Below are 18,492 nucleotides of genomic sequence, written 5' to 3' on the forward strand. Positions count from 1 at the left end.
AGCGCTTCCAAAGGAGGAACAAGTCTGTCTGAAAAAAGGCTTGCCACGGGGAGTGAAGGGCCCGTATGCCAAAGGAATAGCCCCCGGGATACATGCGTCCCCTGGAGCCTAGCTTCTGTGTCTCGATGCATTGGTTGACCACCGAGGAGAAGCTGCCCAAGAAAGAGCGCCCACGCATCTGGGGCCATGTCCTCAACTGCAAACTCATTTTCCCAGGAGGAGGGGATGGCACCTGCCATGGCATCGCTGGCCTGCGGCACCGAGCAACTGGATTTGATGGTGCCGGCTGCCAAGCAGGTGTTGTGGCACTCCTGTCCTTCCTGGGCAGCTGTGTCTAATGTGATGGAAACCTCTGGCATGCCACACAATCCCAGACCGCTCTAAAAATTAACCCATGTGATTCAGTTCTAAGGTCTGAAATGTACAGTTAATTTGCATATGCATTGCTCTCTTCAACCATACTTGCAAGTGCTGTTTGCTGCAAAGTGAGCATATGCTTCTCTGATGCAAAGGATAAAATTCCCTTTCCATGTCGGCAGCAAAGTTTTATTTCATTCCACACTGATGCAATATGGATGTGGATTTAGCATTGCCCTGAGGCTCCCAAGCCCTGTGAGGGTCTTGGTGATGGTAAGACCCATGATGGTCCAACTGCGACCTTCTCATTTGTAACTCGGTGTGTGAAAAAGTCAGAGAGGGAATAAGCCACCTTCCCAAGTAATCTGTGACCCGAGAGGCTACCACCTTCTTCTCAGTAATCGTGTTTGACACACATACGGGGAAGGGGTCTTTCCAACTCCGTTTTGTCCCCTTTTACTCCCAGGACTGGTGTGAGGACACAAGAGCCATTCACCTGAGTCCAAGCTTTCCACTGAAGAGTACATTACACACAACACACCTTTCGGAATTGGATGAGCATTATCCCTCTTTTAAAAATGAAGGAAATAGAGGCACAGTCACTTGACATTTAAGCCAAGACCACAGAAATTTAAGGATAAAATAACAGGGCTCTGGTTTCTAAGTCTGGAGCAGATCCATTTAATCTACCATCTGATCCAGAAGCATTCAGGAGCCCAAGACCCATTGATTTCAGTGAATCCCAGGATCCTAAATGCTAGGGTCTCAGCTTTTATTCTTTGGTCTCTGCTGCTTTGGGTTTTTTTTCCCCCTGGCTAAAGAGTAGACTAGCCTGATGTTTTCACCTGAGTGAGCTTCTATATAGGCCAGCACCAAGGCAGCAGCTCGTAGCACGAAGTGCCTAATGTTAGAAACCCCCTGTTGTATCCAGACTGTGTCTTTCTCTGGGGAGCCATTACTTCTGAAGCAGAAGAAATGTGAATTCAGCTTCAAACACTGGTAGGAGGTCAGTTCTTGGGATTCTTACTTGTACATTTGACAAAAAGTATGTTGTCTTTAAAACCTATTACCTGAGATCCACAGTTCAAATTAAATGACAGAATTTCTCCCTTGATTATTTATGGTTTGAATTGTTCAAGGAGGGAGAACGCCATTTATATTATCTTGAACTGTACTTTTTTAACAGAAACCCATATTCATCTGAAGTTATGTAAAATTAATTTGGAAACACTGGTGGCCTTGTAATCCTGATGAGGCTAAAGACCACATGCAGCTACTACACTGTGAGCCAGCACTCACATTTCGACTTCAACTGCTGTGCTTTTGATGTCTCCTTGAAACTGCCTCAAGTTGATCTTGAAAGAGAAAACAGGGTTTCAAAAAGGAAAAAAAGGATTTCCTATGTAGAAGCTGAATTAGACGTTTGAGCTTGACTGATTGGAAGAAGAAAAATCCAACCAAACAAACAAGCCCTGCTCTCATCTCAAACACAATCAAAAGCAGATCCTAGGAGAATATTTTCATCCCAGCATGAAGCTGAAGCTCTGTGCAAAATGCACACTAGCAACTGCACCTCTAGAGGTCTGAAGTCCACATCCAGCCCACAGAGTCATTTAAAGAACCTCTCCTCACGCTAGATCATGTTGATTTGGGCTGGTCATGGCGACAAAAATGCACTGGGTGAGGTGAGGTCACCTTCCTGGTGACACTGCACTACATACCCTGTCAGGGAGGGAAGAAGAAATGTCACCAGGGTCAGAAATGCGCAGCAGCTTCTCATTTTTCATGCCCTGGGGATGCATGGGGGCAAGAAGGGGTGGGAAGAAGAGGAGCCAGAGCTGCCCACTGCATGGGGTGCAGGAGAGGAGAATCCTCCACAGCCAGGACACTTGAGGAGTAAAATGTTTCTGTGTGCTCTCATTCTGGAGGACGCTCTGTGCTTTCCCTGGGTCTCTAGGAGCCTGATCAAGCTCTGAAAGTGAAGAATGCAGGCAGTCAGTGAAGGCAAAAGATAGGACACGGTGAACAACAGGCACAATTCCCCTGCTTGTGAGAGCAATGGGAACTGAGGCAGGAGGGGATGGCGTAAACACGTCACAGGGGAGCTGGTCTGACCCTGTACCCGGGCCCTCGTGGGCCTGCACTGTTATGCACATCCTCTGTAGCTGGCAGTGTCCTTCGCAGCACACTTCCCTTCTGCCCATACCCAGCATGCAGGGAGGTGGGGACCAGCAGCATTTCCAGCACCAAGCCTGACTTGGGGTATGCTGTCACTGCTCCTCACAGGGCCATCACATCTGATGGTTCCCTCAGGCTTTGGTGCAGGCAGGTCAGCACGTGGACACAGGTCCCACTAAGTGTGTCCTCTTCCACCCCTCAGGTCATCTGGTCAGGCACGAGCTTCCAAATGCACTGCTTTTCCACAACAGAGAAAAAGGTGAAAGCCTTTTCCATTGCTGAAAAAAGTATCAGTGGTCTTATCACTCCTACTCCTGAGCTTCCAAGGGCGTACTCATGAAATGAGATTTAATGAAGATCCTGTGCCTCCCACTATCTTGTTGTACCTGCCATACAATTTACAATTTACAACAACCAGCGTACATGATTTTGTAAAACAGAGGAAAGTGGCATTATTCAAAGAAGAATATTTTTATGATGATGCAACTTTTATGCAAAACAACTGAGGGAGAAGGGAATTGGGGAGAGGACTCTGACACATTTCAGTGCTTGCAGCAAAGAGCTCAGGTTGCTTAAAAGTGACTCTGTGAGTGAAGCTCACTGCACAGAAGAAAACTTGCTCATTAAATTCTCAGGATAAGAGGAAACAGATCTGGTCTATAGCAGCTTTGTGGCTGTCATAAAACTCTGTTTCTTGTACAAACAGCACAGTTTAGCTGACTTGTTAGAACTGTTTGGAATTGCACAGATGATTAACACTGAAGTTTGAACGCTGTTACATTTACTGTACACACCGCCATTGGGTCCCAAACAAGATGTCCAGCTGCAGGTCTATTATCAGATCCAGGCCCCAAAAAGATGCCCAAACACAGATGTAACACCAGAGTCTTACCCTGCAGAGGCTGTCCACACTGCACAGCAGTCTGGTCTGTCTTTTTAGCGATGGAGGAAATTAAATCTTGGTGCTGGCCGAACATCTGTTGGCAGTTTCCAGCTCTACAAGCTGAGACCTTTACAACAAGATGGACATCTGCAGTCCCAGGCTCTTCTTTTCCCCTAGACATGGTAGCAACAGCTCCACTGAGGCAAAGCCAGTGTGACAAGGCATCCCTAGGACCAATTGCGAACTGCAGACCATTAACTTGGCTCTCTCACGCTGCAGCATAAGTCCCTGTGCTGCCTGCCCCAAAATACCTCTGTGAGTGGATGGCTCTTGTGCTCACCTGAAAACTTGGAGAAAGCACATAACATAAGGATGGGAAGCAAGTCCCAGGTGCCAAAGGATGCATGAGCAGAAGTCATGCATGTACCTGAACATTGTCCAGTATTTCCAGTGGACACAGGCAATCCAAGAATGACTGAATCAAAAACTTACCAGCTACTGCCTAACGATTCAAATTCAAGTAAGTGAAACAGGCTTTCCGGTAGTAGAAGTTCGGAAATTATACCCTTATAATATCAGAGGACTATGAATAAAATTTAATGAATGGCTTTTGTCTAAGACTAGTACATAAGAACATTTCTTAATTTAAATTATTATAGTCCTTGGGGGATAGTTATCCCCAGACATTCATTTAGCTGATGCACATATTTTCATTGTTGTATTTATTTTCTGGTCTGAAGAGAATTCAGTATTACAACCAGCCTTTAAAAAAAAGCAGAAAGGATCATGTTAGTATTTGGCATTATTTTTGATAAATTCAAATATATTCAGCACTCCAATCAGTCTGCTCAGTACTATTATATTGATTGGTAAATCAATACCTCTGTGAATATGTGGTTGGAAAAATCTAACTTCTGAATTCAGTTTCCAAGTGATCTTTTCTATCAGTTTTTGGCATGTCTTTCTGCAGTGTCCCTGGCACTGGCCATATTCCACTTGCAAACTGTTCTTTACTCACAGTGGTGCTACATTAACACAACGCTTTGTTATTACAAAATTCAGCGATCAAGTTTTAATGTTCCCAGCTGTAGTGACCATAAGAAAGGAGCCGCCGAGTTTCAAGTTCATTCTGAGCTGGGTTGGACCAAACTATGCAAGGGGGACATCTCCAACAAGTTTTAGTCAGCTTTACTAGGAGACTGAGTGCTGTACTCCTCTACTTTTATGAGTAAGGTTGAAATTCACCTTACCTTTTCACTCACAGTCCCTTCCCAGTAGCTCTTGTGCTTGACCATAGCTGCACTCTAACCAAGAGAAAGGAAAAGGAGGCCTGTGGGTAAATCCTGGTTACAGGATGGGCAGAGTTGAAGCTAAGGAAGGGGTGGAAGGTGGAGAGCAGTGAAGACACTTGCAAAAAACAGGTGGAGTAATCTGTGTAGTAGGATCGGGAGACCAGAGAAGGAAAAAAGCAAGCAATCAAGCAAGAAATGTAAACTCTGCTTAAGGCTTCTCATTTAGCCAAATGCTTTTCCAGGAAGCGTTTTGGAAGTAGTCATCAGTTAAAGAGCTCCCATGATAGGATTCCTCTAGGGGATTTATTTCTTGCATCAAGAAAAGAGAAGAAAGCTTGGAAGCTGGCAGGGTCATGACAGTCCTGTGCGCATCTGATATGGACTGGCTCCAGGGCAGGCTCTGACAACAATCCCCCTTCCTCTTCTAATAGGAATATAAGGGATGAAAAAGAGAATATTTCTGGGGACAGTGGAGGGGAAACTGCACTGCATTTCTATGAGAGCACATAAAGCAACGGGAGAGTCACAAGGTAAATATAAAAGAGATGCAAAGGTGACAATAAAGATAACGTTATGGCCATAGCATTAACAGTGATTAATTCCCCAAAGAGTTTAACACCAAAATATTTAGGAAACATCTTTACTCACATTTACATGAATTCATTTTATAGCATCTGATGTAAAGGTTTGGGGGTATAATGTTATTATTTGGGAATTCCTTAATTTCTTAGATGCTATGACATGAGTGAAAGTCTACTTTGGGGCATCTAAAGAGGTTTAATTTAGGCATGCTGAATGCATATTTTTATTTGATGCAATTTCAATTTCTTTGGTGTCCCCCTTTAGACAAATTCTTGAGGTGTGACTCATCTTATCAAGATTTGCCATCTTTGAGTTAACCTTCCAGTTCCAGTTACATTTTTTGTCAATAAGCACTCACAGCGATCAGTTTGTGCCATCCAGAAACAGATGTCTCAGATCTGGGTAAATTCAGTTTCTGGAGGTGACTGATCATTCTTGTTTAGCCTTGGAGAAAACCAAGTGGTTTGGCTAGAGGAGGCAACAGGCATGCTAGAGACAGTGGTGTTGCCATCCACCCTGAGGTAACTTGGTTGAGGAGGTTATAGTCCCTTTTCCTCCTCCTCCCTGCACCAGGCGCCGTTTTGATCCTCCAGCTGCAGTGCAATGCCCTGCACATGGGATCCTCTGCAGTAGCTGCAGCCTCCGCTGGGGGATGCAGGAAAGTGGAAGAGGATATGGATAAAAGCTGCAGGCAGCAAATTCGTAAGACTACTGGCACCCAGAACAGGATGGTGACCACCACAACAAATCTGTGATACAGACCAGATGCTTCCCCAAACCTGCTTTCTCTTAAGTAAGTCAAAGACAGTTTTTGCCATTCATTTCAGTGAGGCCATTTCAAACCAGGAACTTGTCCAGGCATTGCCCTGTGCTAAGAAAACTCTTCAAAAACTACAGTTGGACTTAGCATTAAGCTTGTCTGTAAGCTTTACTCTGAGCTCAGACTTAGTGTGGTTAAGCTCTACATTGGTTGTTCACTCTCAAATTTAAAGCTAAACTATCAAGGGTTGAGGAAGGGTTATAAACAGCAGTAACAATTAATTTTGTGGCTGTGATTTCTAATCAACACTAAGTTTGGCAGTTTCAGAGCAGAAAAGCTACAGTCAATGTCAAGACACTGACACAGGAAAAGCTGCGTGTCTTTATTACTGTGTAGCTGCAGGTACATACAGCAGGTTCTTTATGAGTTCAAGAAAACTACATCATTCAGTGCTCCATTTTCCTGTCTTTCCAATGTTCCAGTTGAGAAGAAGCCTGATTTTTACTCCAGCAAAATACAAAAAAGTACTAGTCAACAATGTTATAGTCTTAAGACTTTCAAAATGCTGCATTATACAAACAACATTTATAGCTATGAATAAAATAAGATTTCCATAAATCCCCAGTTCAGCATTTAGTCACAAAGCAAGGAAATCCCTGTAAGAGCCTAAAAATCTATTTTTAGAGTCAGCCTAATAGGATAATGTGGCTACGGTTTACTGCTCTTCGGATTGATGGAGCTTTGTATTGTTTCACTGCAAAGGCCAAGCTTCTTAAATAAGTCTGATCTTGCAATAAGCAGTTTTAAGGGCAAGGGAAACAATTTCCACTTTCTTGTTTCAGTTTTTCAGTATCTCAGGCAGATCTTATGTTGCTCTGAAAAGGCTGACAGGAAATCATCTGCTTTCAGTGCTTTAAAGAAAGGGTGCCTGTACCATTCTGTAAGACAATGATGGATTATAGCCATCTCCAGTCTTAATATTTCCCAAACAATATTTTTTTCTTCATTTTACAATTCATGTTTACAGTCCAGTAGGAGTTACAATCATGCTATAGAGAAGAAATGGAATATAATACAGGGCGCTCTGACGTGCCCTAGCAGCTTATCCCCAAATCCTGTCTGGGGAGAAAATTCAGAGCTTCATATGACAGTAAAATGCAGCTATGTTATAAGCAGCTGCAGAGTGTAAAGTGAACACACCCTGTAAGTTTCAGTATAGCCTAGCTATGGCCATGGTTTTAAACTGATCTCCAGTCTTCCACCAGCAAGTAAAACAGCAGATATTAAAATGAAATGTATTGCATTTAAGTGCCAATTTTTCCAAAAGTGCCCACCTCCCTTTCTTTTAAATATGCTAGAATATTGCCATATGCGAATATGAAACTGTGAAAGTATGACTCTGAAATCTGTCAGCTGTTCATCAACATGCTCAGGAGAAAAAAAATACAAGCAGCAGAAGGCTGGGTTTTGGGGAGGAGGTTGCAGAGGGTAGGGGGAAGCACGTATGTTTTGCTAAAAGGTAATGAGAAGCTGCTCGGAGACCGTGGCACAGGGTGTTTCCATCAACAGTGCCACTGTCTGGGGCTCTGCATCACCCACACTGGCTGGAGCGCACCAGGGCTCCCAGCCAGCCTCCGTGCACAGATTTCCCTCCCACAGAGCTGGAGCGTGACAGAGTCGTGTCTCTGGATGCAAGAATTAGAAAGCTCTGCAATTTCAACACATCCCAGAGGTAGCTACTCAGGAGATTCAGCTAAGTAGAAGGAAAATGCTGGTAATGGGCACAAGGGTTAGGTATCCAGCACAAGGGCACACGCACCAAGAGCTCAGCATTTGCTCATGAGCCAGCTCTTCACTTTAAAAAAATCGTTGTTTTTAAAATGACTTGTCTCTTTATAAATTAAATAAATAATAAGCATTTCCAACTGGAAAATAATGAATTATATTAATATTTCTGATAACTTCAACTCGCCTGAAACCTTTGCTTTTTTTTTCTAATTTCTTCTCACTCAGTTAGTGCTCAAAGTATCTATTATGGAATTGTACAAGCCACTGCTTGTAATACAGCATATTAATATATTCATTTTCTCTTTCTAGTAGCAGTTTTCCATTCCAATTTCCTTTATCTGACTTCTGCATGATTTATTCTGATGATAAAATGCCCTCCTATTTCATATAGTTTAATTCATTCATGACTTCTTAATTCATATCTTCACATTAAAATATGCTGGCAGGTTTGCTCTTGTTAGATTGCTCCCTTCCCCCTCCGGTTTTCAGTAACCATTCTCAACAGAGGCTTCCTTAAAATTCCTTCTAACAGTTTTAATTTCATCCAAACCTTTTGAAATAGGACATTTAGGAGCAATTATTTTTTCACACATGAAAAAGCCCCCTGACACACAGCTTGATCTCAATTTGTTTAGCTGCATGTTTTTTTAGCAATTCTGGCTCCAGCTTGCAGAGCACACCTATAACATTACTAATACTGTGTCTTGAAATTAGCTGGAACAGCAAAATTTTCTCAGTGCTGAATGAGGTCTCATAAGAATAATAAATGTGTTCAAAGTCCCATAATCTACTCATCTCCTCCATATATGTCAAAGATTTTGTTCTGGTCATCTCTGCATCAAGTCTGCTGTGGCACTAGTTTATCTTTCAAAAAGATGCTCATTTTGATGTTACAGCTTTATAGCTTTTAAAGGTGAACAAGCAACAGCCTTTGGCAAATTGTCTTAATGGATACATAGGCTCTAACCTTATTTCTAGTCTGAATTTATCTAGTTTTGACTTCCAACCATCAAGTCTTATTTATACAATACTTAACTAAGTGTTTATAAACATCAAGCAGGCCTAGAAGTTCCCACAACCACTCTTCAATGACTATGTGATCCTCAGGGTAGCCACATTTCCAGGGCTGAAATGCCTTGGAGGCCTGGTAGATATGTTCTGTCTAAGTCCGAAAACTGGCAGGGTGACATCCCCCCTTTACAAAATATCAATGTACCTACATATTTTTAAAAGATGGCCAAGAAAGAAAGTGGATGCAAATGTGCTGCCTGTCATTTATACAATAACTGCATTATAAGAACCGCATTATCCCAAAAATGGAAGTCTAGGTTCAAAGCCTTCCTCAGTCTGAGAAAGCTAAATCTTGCCGTTCCACCTCTCATGAAAATGCCCATCGCTCCCAGACACAGACCAGCTACCTCTGTCGGCCTTCGCGGGCCCAGGAGCAAGGAAAGCACAGGAGGAAGCTGGTCTTTGAAGGCTGGTGGTTAAGCAAACTCTTCCTCTCAGAGGAGTCAGACTTGGGTTTGACACATGAATAGTTAATGGGCTCGTCTTGTCCTCCATATGGTTTTTAAAAGTAAACAGTTCAACATGCTTGGTTCTCTTGGGGAAAAGCAAGCAGCTGCAATCAGGAGAGTCTGGACTCCAGATCCTGTGTCTGTGGAGGTCCTGATTCAACCTCCTTACCTCCAGAGGCAGAAGAAGACTTCAGCCACACCATGGCCATTACTGTTTCCTGCTTTCTTGCCCAGCACAGTGCACTGCCTGATCCGGATCCCATTTTGGACACCTAACTGTCCCTAGGTAGCATTGAGGAAAGCCACTTCTCTCTGGGTGCTGAGTCCCCTTTGGGGGCCAGACATGAGACCTGCATGACTAGAACTAGCTGTAAGCCTGTCTGGGACAGAAGAGAGGCTGACCATTATATCTCTTCTTCATTCAAGTACTACTCACAGGAGACACCTTTTGAATTTGGGTAAACTAAGCAGATTAAGTTTTTGTAGCATGTCACTGTAACGTTTTCCAAAATTTGAACACTTTTGAGCATGCTTTCTGGAATCATTCTTATATTCCAACACCTCTTCTGAATTATCTTTCAGAACTGAACATGCTCCAGTAACAGTCTCTCAGATCATCACTCTCTGATATTCTGCTTGGGTATTCAGGGATTTCAGTCATTGCCCCAAATACAATATTGGATTAGGAGTTTTAATTAATCATTTATCATCTCTAAGTTCCATTTTAGGTTCACTTAATACCAGGATATGCTAAAACCGTTTTGAGTCGATTATATCTGTCCCAATTACTACTTCCGCACAAGGTGTGACATCATTAACAAGAAGGGAGATTTCAAATTGGCTTAAAAGCCAGCTCATGCTAGTCTTTGAATTAGCTCCTCATGTACCCCAGGAAACTGGTGTGAGAATCAGAAGATGGCCAATGGCAGAGAAAGGACTGATACAGCTAAAGAAAGCGCATGAGCCACTTCAGAAGATATGTTCCAAGTTCCTCCCCAGATCTTTCGCCTTTTATTCTCCAATTCAGGTATTACATTTCCACTGGTTTCCACCAGGATTGTGCATGCACCTTGACATGTTCACAGAAGTTCCACAATACAGAGTTTCACAACTGGGATATGTCCCTACAATTGGGACACCAGGGTGACAAACAGATTCTGGAGAATTTCTCATTGAATAGGATGGAGAGAACATAATTATCACATCGTACCACTACAATGCTTCATAAACATAGAATAGACTGGATCCATTTACCACAAAAATCACAAAAAGTAACTGATCAAAGAATATCTCTTTTATGTAAAATATACATTTTTAGGATATTATTTTAATACATCTTACATACTTATTGATGTTGGGTTTGCAACACTTTAAATAAAAAAAAAAATCTTGCCGCCAGAATTTTATTTCTCATAATACTTATAGTCTGAGGTAACAATGAAAAAAGACTGTGTGCTGTGAACAAAGTCAGTGATATTTGTCTGAAGTCACATTTCTCTTATCAAAGTGAAAAGTAAACTTAAGATTTGGCATGTACACTAGAATTCGTATAAATATAGATCATGGCAAACCGAGAAAGCAAAGACTTATGCAAACCTACTCTGTCCATATTTGTGACCTTTGCAAAATATACCATTATTATGATGTAAGTCAAGACAGATGTAGTTTACATCACTATCATTAAAAGTGTGTGTCTTTGTCTGATCCACAGCACAACTTACTGCAGGAACCAGGAAGAATACACACAGGGGTGTGGGTCTTTGCATGGAGACTTAGCAATGATGACTTGAATTCAGCTTTCCTTGATAATAGATAAGAACTGATATTCCATGCACACACATTTTATTTACAGCTGACTCATCAACAGTGACTAGTCACCCCTTCCTCTGGCAGCAGTAATTATGAGCAGTCTTTAATCTTCTTTCACAGACTCTACTTCCCATGTAAAGTCTCAGTGACCTCTTCAAGGCGTGAGTTGTTTATCAGGGCCCATTCAGCAGCAGCAGTCTCTTTCCAGTACAGTCCTTGGTATGGCTAAATTCCATTGTCCCTTTTTCAGCAGTCAAAAATCCATGATAAATTCTGTACAACACTGTAGTTAATATAACAGCAGCACCAGATATTATATTAATTCCTTTGCTAAAAGCTGTTTGCAATTATCTCTCTATTGACAATATTTTACCAAAACTAAACAAATGTACATCTCTAAATATCAGAAATGTATACTTTGATAAATACATTATTATACAAGAATTCTGACATGCAGGTCATGCTGTTGGGCTAGGCTATATACAGGAGAACATGTTACATGGTCAACAATAAGTTATATTTCTTTTCCTAACAAAAATTAAAACATGACAATCAGGGATTATTCAACAATCTCAAGGATATCTTAAGATCTGGGGAGTCATGGTCTTCCCCATGTAGTTCTAAAACTCTGTGTTTTATGGTAATTTTTCCTCACCAGCCCAGAATATCAAATCCACTATTGGGTTTGTCCTATTGAATAAACATAGGTTTAGACTGAAAGAAAAAGCCACTAGAGGAGATAGAGTTTCAAAATGTAATGAATGTTGGTTGCTAGGAAGCAGGATTGATGATCATGCAATAGGCAACCGGTCAGAACTATAAAATCATTACTGAATTCCACTCAAAAAATCTTCATAGTGCCCACATGAGTTAGTCTAAATGATACTAACTTGCACTTGAAATATATATATATAATACGTATCTATACATATATGTATAGTTCATGAAAAAAGAGAAAAGGAGAAAAACGTCCTTAGCAAATCTTAAAAGAGGGGGGCATTTTAACAGTATCTCAGTGCTTTATGGAGACAGATGGAGAATACAGTAGACAGGCTGCAAAACAGACAGACAAACAACATACAGGACGAAGCACCTCAAAAAACAGTGACTGAAGAAATTTTTGAAGCTCATGAGCCAGAGGTATAAGGCTGGTCAAAAACCCCACTTGAGAACTACTACCCTCCTACAGTTGTACAAAAATAACCCAATAATCTTGATTTACTTGGTACTCAGCCTCTGAAAATGTTGAAGAACCCTGGAGTAGAGAAATGACTACAGTACCAAGCAGCACTTGCTAGCTTAAAATTGCAAGCCTGGATGGCGTTTACCTTTCTTGTATGTTTTGTGCCTTCCCCAAGCCATTAAGAAAGAGATCTGGCTTCTGCTTGCGTGTAACCAGTAATGACAACCTCTTTGCAGTTATCTGTGTGCAAACAACCGGAGACATTCAGAACTCTGATACAGCAGTCTAGTACCAAAGTAAGTTAATCAAGAAATAAAGCCATTTATAAACAAGTAGTTTGTTAAAAAATAAAGGAAAAGGTTAAACAAAGAAAAACAATCCCACATGCAGACCAGTTTATCAGTGCTTTCATTTCAGCAGGATGGTACAATGCAAGAACACACATCCAGAGCCATCTGTGGTCTCCGTAACCGGCAACATGGCTTGTCAGGTGATGGAGACAGGATGGTCCATGCAAATGAGCAGACCCGAGTCACATTGTGTGCAACCAAGACACGATTCCAGACATCTTCAGAATGGAGTAGAGTCACAAGAAATGAAGGTTCAATGGAGTGATTGATAATTAGTTGGAAGCACATTATTTAAAATATATCTCCCTGAAAATATGCTTATTTATTGAATATACTGGCCAATGGCATCCACTAACTGTCCTTTTATTGCCACAGGAAAGTAGGACAATATAGTAGATAAAAGAAGCACTACCTTAGGTAATTTTTAAAAGCCAAGATAAAAATCTTCAGCTACCCAAGTGGCATTTCTTACCACTGACAGTTATATCATGCAGGAGTTATACCGTATTTGTGGAGCCTATATTTAATGCTACATTTATTTCTATTATGCATAAACAGTATTTGAATTAATACTATGTAGCTGATTGACGCCATCTGGTTTACAAGATAGAAGGGATAGGAGACCGAGAGCGCCTTAGAGGACAAGGTGAGCTGTAGGGTGATGTTACTGGAGACAGTCGCAGAGCATTGCCTGCCAAGCCAGCTATGTTGTTTAAGCTTCGAGATTTTTCGTAGCCTTGTATGAGAAAATGCACAGACATCAGTTGAATTCAGCCAAAAAATAGACAAAGACAAACAATACAATGTAATGTAATCCAAGGAGCTATCTGGGACTCAAAGGGAATCTGCCTGCAAGAAAATTCAATCCTGATACAAGTTACTACCAAAAGATATAAATAAAAAAAATAATTCACAAATTAATGCAGCTATTCTTTTCCAGGAAATGAAACAGAGCACCACACAAGAGGTCTGACCTGTTCTTCCACATCCCAACTTGCACTCAGTACCACTCTGCTGGCTTCAGCAGGGTTGCACAGAGTGTAAGATAAAGGATGCCAAGAGGGTTGTTGGGTAACCTATCTGCCTAAGCATATTCAAAACCCCATTGAAAGAAAGGCAGACTATAGAAACTGTTATAATAATACAATCGCTATCGAACCAAATTCCTAATAAAGGAACGTTTTTCTTTAAAAATAAATAAAACAAAAACCAGACGAAATTGCATAAAGTATTTGTAAGTCATTTCTGCAGAGGATTTAATGACATTATAGTAAAAAAAGCTCCATCTTCAGATTTATTAACCCTAAGACTTTCTGTCTAATATTAAAGTATAATAAGATAGCAGAGTTTGACATATTTGCAACTGCCTCCTCACTGGCAAATTTAAATCACCATATTTGTGCTCCTTATCCAGATGACTCAAATGAAATACAGTTTTATTCTACATAAGCAAGTAGTAAAGAACTAATCACTAAATGAGGCAATCACATAATAATGCTTCACAATTTGGAGGGAACATTGCACTTGCAGACATTTCTGTTCACATACACCGTCAGCTCCAGCTGTCTATTTTGTGTGTCATATAGATTGTTTTCACCTTGTAAAGGCTACGGTATAAAACATCAGAATAGCATTGCTACTCACTCCCCATCTTCATATCTAAGTATTTTCTGTAACGCCTGAATTATTCCACCTATGAAGAAAAGGATCAGCCCATTGGTCTGGAGAGAGCTATCAGCAAGGAGAATACAATGAAGATCAAGCCTTTTTGGATTACTCTTCCCTCATCCTTTGTCACTTTCTTCCTGATATTGCTGGACAGGACCTCACTCCTGAAAGGACTGAGATACATGCTTCACTGTAAGCATGCGAAGTCCCTTTGATTTCAATGGCACTACTGACTTGCTTAAAGGCAAGTATGTGTCTAAGCATTTGCAATGTTAAGGCATTCAGGTGTAAACTGCTTACAGTGAAATACTGAGATTTTTCCTGCAGCAAGTATAAAATGACAATACACCTAAACATTACATGGGATGTCACCAAGCATTTTCTTTTTCTTATTAAAACAGTTACTGGTTCAAACTCCAGGTCTCAGATAACAGATCACAGGTGATTAGCATCTTTAGGAAAAATCAGGTCTTATGTTCTCTCCAAAATAAATACATATTCTTTTAGACAATCACTGCATCCCTGTTTGTGTTTGTACAAGTCTTACGCTATTGAGCACCATGGTGAAAACATACGCAGTAATAGTAATAAAGACAATTAATATGTTTCTTACTTACTAAAAATTGCGTGTTGTAAAACTGTACTTAAAACAAACGTGTAACCTCATGTCTGCTTAAACATTGTGCAGTATTATCTCCAGATTGCAAGGGCAGGTTGGACTGTGATGCTTCACAGACTTCTGACACATTTCAAATCCAAACTCCAGTTTCTGAGTTTCTATCAGTATTTACACAGATTAGAAAGAATCATGTTTGAAAGGGGAACAGAAGGGAAGCACAATCCTAATGTATGTATTTAAATTCTCTTGTAAACTTAATGCTGACAAAAAGATCTAAAAGATCAGGTAGCTTCTTTTGCTACACAGAAACTAGGAAACTAATATTTTTAGTATTCTTCCTGTTGCTTTTTTAAGCAACAGTTTTCTTTGCTTTTCTAAAAGCAAAGACGAACTGATAGAGGAAGGAAGGCAAGATGGTAAAAACAGTAAAGAAAACAGGAACTCCCAAAAAATGAAAACCAGATACACAAGATGAATAAGATAGAGGCATAATCCAAACTTGATAATTTCCAGGCATTTCAGTGGGGTTTGGATCAGCTCTAAAGCAGTATCACCTTAGAGATGGAGATAAGATGCTAATGCAAAAAAGTTCAGAATAAACGATCATTGAACACAACCAAGAATCAGTCAAGGAATCAACCAAACAAGAAGGATATACCAAAAGAAAAAAAAGGGGAAAAAACAAAATGAAAAACTAGTAAACTTGATGTGTGAATTAAATTCAAGTATTCAAAACCATTTGGATGTCGCTTGAAGATGTTTTCTGCTTATGAGCTAGCTTCCCTACTCTGTCTAAAACAAACTTCAAAGCCAGTGACTAAAACATTTCAGCCTGGGTTAAGGTTATCATTAGAGCCAGTCAAAGACCACATTGAGAAAATGTCAGTTCTGAACTCAAACTCCATTTTTCCAGGACAAACTACAAAACAATGAATTTCCTCTTGAATCTAGATTTTGAAAAGAAGATGTTCATGTAGTCCCAGTGTAAAATATATTTCATTTTTATATGAATATGTATCTCTAGAAATTAATGGGTGACTTCTTTAATTATTTCTGAACTGTTCTAATTACAGTTATTGCTAAGTGAACAGTACTGAAAGTTTTATACTAACATTTCTAAAAGAAGCAAAGAGCCTGATCTTGCAAGATGCCATGATAATCTGCATTATTCAGGTGTTTCTGACCTCCTCAAAAGACTGAACCCTTACCTTTAGAGATATTGTGAATAATTCAAAGTGTCCAGAAGTCAATACAAGACATTCTCATTAGACAAGAGTCCTAAAATCTGTGTGCAAAAATGTGCTCGCAACCAAGTACCATTTAATCTAAATATTATATATAGGAATATGTAAAATGTAGGAGAATAGAGACAATCATATTCTTTACAAATACCATATACATTGCACTGTGGCTGCACATCTGCCTTCACAGGTTTAACCTACTGAGCTCATGCTTTTGAAATGTGAAAAGAATGTCCTCTTGCATTTTGCTGAATAACCAACAGACTTTCTTTTAGAGTCTGTGGCTGGCTGGGACAGCTACACTTGCTGCAGACAAAGCTAGTAAAAAAAAAAAAAAGAAAAGAAAAATCTCAGCCAAAGTTGTTTGTCCAGTGCCACATGGTTACTGCAGATGGTGAATTCTGAGAAAAATAGCACATCAGTGACCAGGAATGTGATAACTGTTAGAATGCTATAATTTGCCAAGAAACCAAAGCTATTCTTGTCTAAAAAAATGGCAAGATTACCCTGGGCACTGCCGATTTTTGTGCTGTGCCTTAAGGTTAGCTATCCAGACACCGCCAGCTGTGGCCCAATCAGATAGTCACATAATCAATTCTGCGAGTGATACATAATGTCAGAAGGTTTTGCAAATGCCATCCAGAGAACCCAGCCTACTGAACAGTGAGTAATCAGACTTGAACAGGATGAATAACTATATAGGACATTTTCAGCACCTTGCAAGATCAAGCCTTTTTTTAATGTAACTGAATTCTGATTGGGGTAGACTGTGCTAATGCAGTCACCTTTCAGCATTAGTGGTGTTTTACAAAGATGAAACATTTTTTGTGGCATTTTGAGGCAGAAATCTCAATAGAATCTCATGTGATATAGTTTGTTGTGTTCAGAACAGAAATACTGTTTACTTCTGATATTTCAATGTTTTAAATGTATTTTATTCAGCTATAATTTTTACTAAAAAAGTTATTACATGTAGAACAAAGTTATTAATTAATTAATTTGTCTTTTACAATGACAAATGGTATTGAGTGATGAGTGATTGAATGAGAAAGGTCTGAATTACAGGCTTTTCCATAAAAGGTAACAGACAAATGAAGACAAAAGTAGAATGAGGGTCCAACATCAAGCACTTTTTTTGAAGACTGAGAGATAAGGTGTGTTCTAAAAGGAAAGCAAGAAAAGAATGACTAGGAAGAAATAAAAAAATACATTGTGAGTACAATTTTTCCTATAAGAGCATTGTGCACATGATTTTACTCTAAGCTTGCTTTTCACAAGCACATTGCTGAGCGACCTTTTATGATCTAATGAAAGAAGTCCATACCTTTCCTGATCCCTCCATCAGTAGCACACGTGTAATCACCTGTTGTCAGTAGGAAACATGTTCCCCTTCTTCTGTTTTTGTCTCTGGTACTAGAGCGTCTGATGGGAGGGAGCCTTTCACCAGGTGAGAGTGGCTGCTCACTTCCTGCACTGTCTTCACCTGATAACACTGGTTAAAGCACCATGCCCATTTACAGACAATAATGAATGAGGAAATGAGACATCACAAAGAGCTTACGTTGAATGCCAGATATTCCCATCACTCAAAAAATAGTAATAAGGTAAATCATTGGAAGCAAACAAGATTGCAATTCATCATTCATCAGTACAAAATGGCAAATATATATATATTTTTTAAGCACAAATGATCTTTTGACTTTCCTGTTCTTCTTTTTAAATCTCACTTAATATTCCACCAACTTAACATGAAATAAAAAATAATCAAATCAAGTTAGTTGCCTTTTATGGATTGTAACCTTTCTGAGTACAGTCAATCTCAGATATTTCAAAAATGAATTTATTACTTTGGCTATCCTTTTTATTAAACAAGCAGCCATGCTAGTCACTTTTGCTTAGAATATGTTCCTTAGCATACTTTAAAGAACCCCCCCAGAAGGGTTAAATTATGAAATATTTGGCACTAAAACCTCCTTCAAAATACACACTTAGCATTCATTTCTATGCTCATTATCATACTGGTATTGCTTGTCATCATAATTACCCAATACTAAATGCTTTCTTTGATCTGTGTAGCTAATTTAGTCAAACGGCAAAACTCTTACCTCTACTGATCCCAAAGGACTCTTTTTAAAATTATCTACTATTTCAGACTTGGGTCACACTTCCAGAAAAAATCTCTGCTCAGTAAGGCATGTAACAGGCAATGGCACATTATTGACTTCAACTTTACCTTTTCATTTAAAGCTGAGCAGGTGCTTT

The 18,492-nt window shown here is 39.9% G+C and overlaps 1 protein-coding gene across 5 annotated transcripts in view; it reads right to left on the reverse strand.

Moving 5' to 3' along the window:
* Nucleotides 1–11,342: 11,342 nt before the first annotated feature.
* KCNC2 (potassium voltage-gated channel subfamily C member 2) overlaps nt 11,343–18,492 on the reverse strand; it is a 102,064-nt gene continuing 94,914 nt past the window's right edge. Inside the window, exons 3-4 of one of the 5 annotated variants that reach the window (XM_026074289.1) lie at nt 17,555–17,722; nt 11,343–11,452 (exon numbers count right to left, since the gene is read on the reverse strand). In XM_026074289.1, coding sequence (XP_025930074.1) covers nt 11,343–11,452; nt 17,555–17,722 — 278 coding nt within the window. Of the gene's footprint in view, nt 11,453–12,530; nt 12,595–13,301; nt 13,439–17,554; nt 17,723–18,492 lie in introns of those variants that run through there. The other 4 variants (XM_026074290.1, XM_026074288.1, XM_026074292.1 and 1 more) reach the window with 4 other exon arrangements.

Source organism: Apteryx rowi, unplaced genomic scaffold (assembly GCF_003343035.1).
Source record: "Apteryx rowi isolate R43461 unplaced genomic scaffold, aptRow1 scaffold_385, whole genome shotgun sequence".
Taxonomy (NCBI): domain Eukaryota; kingdom Metazoa; phylum Chordata; class Aves; order Apterygiformes; family Apterygidae; genus Apteryx; species Apteryx rowi.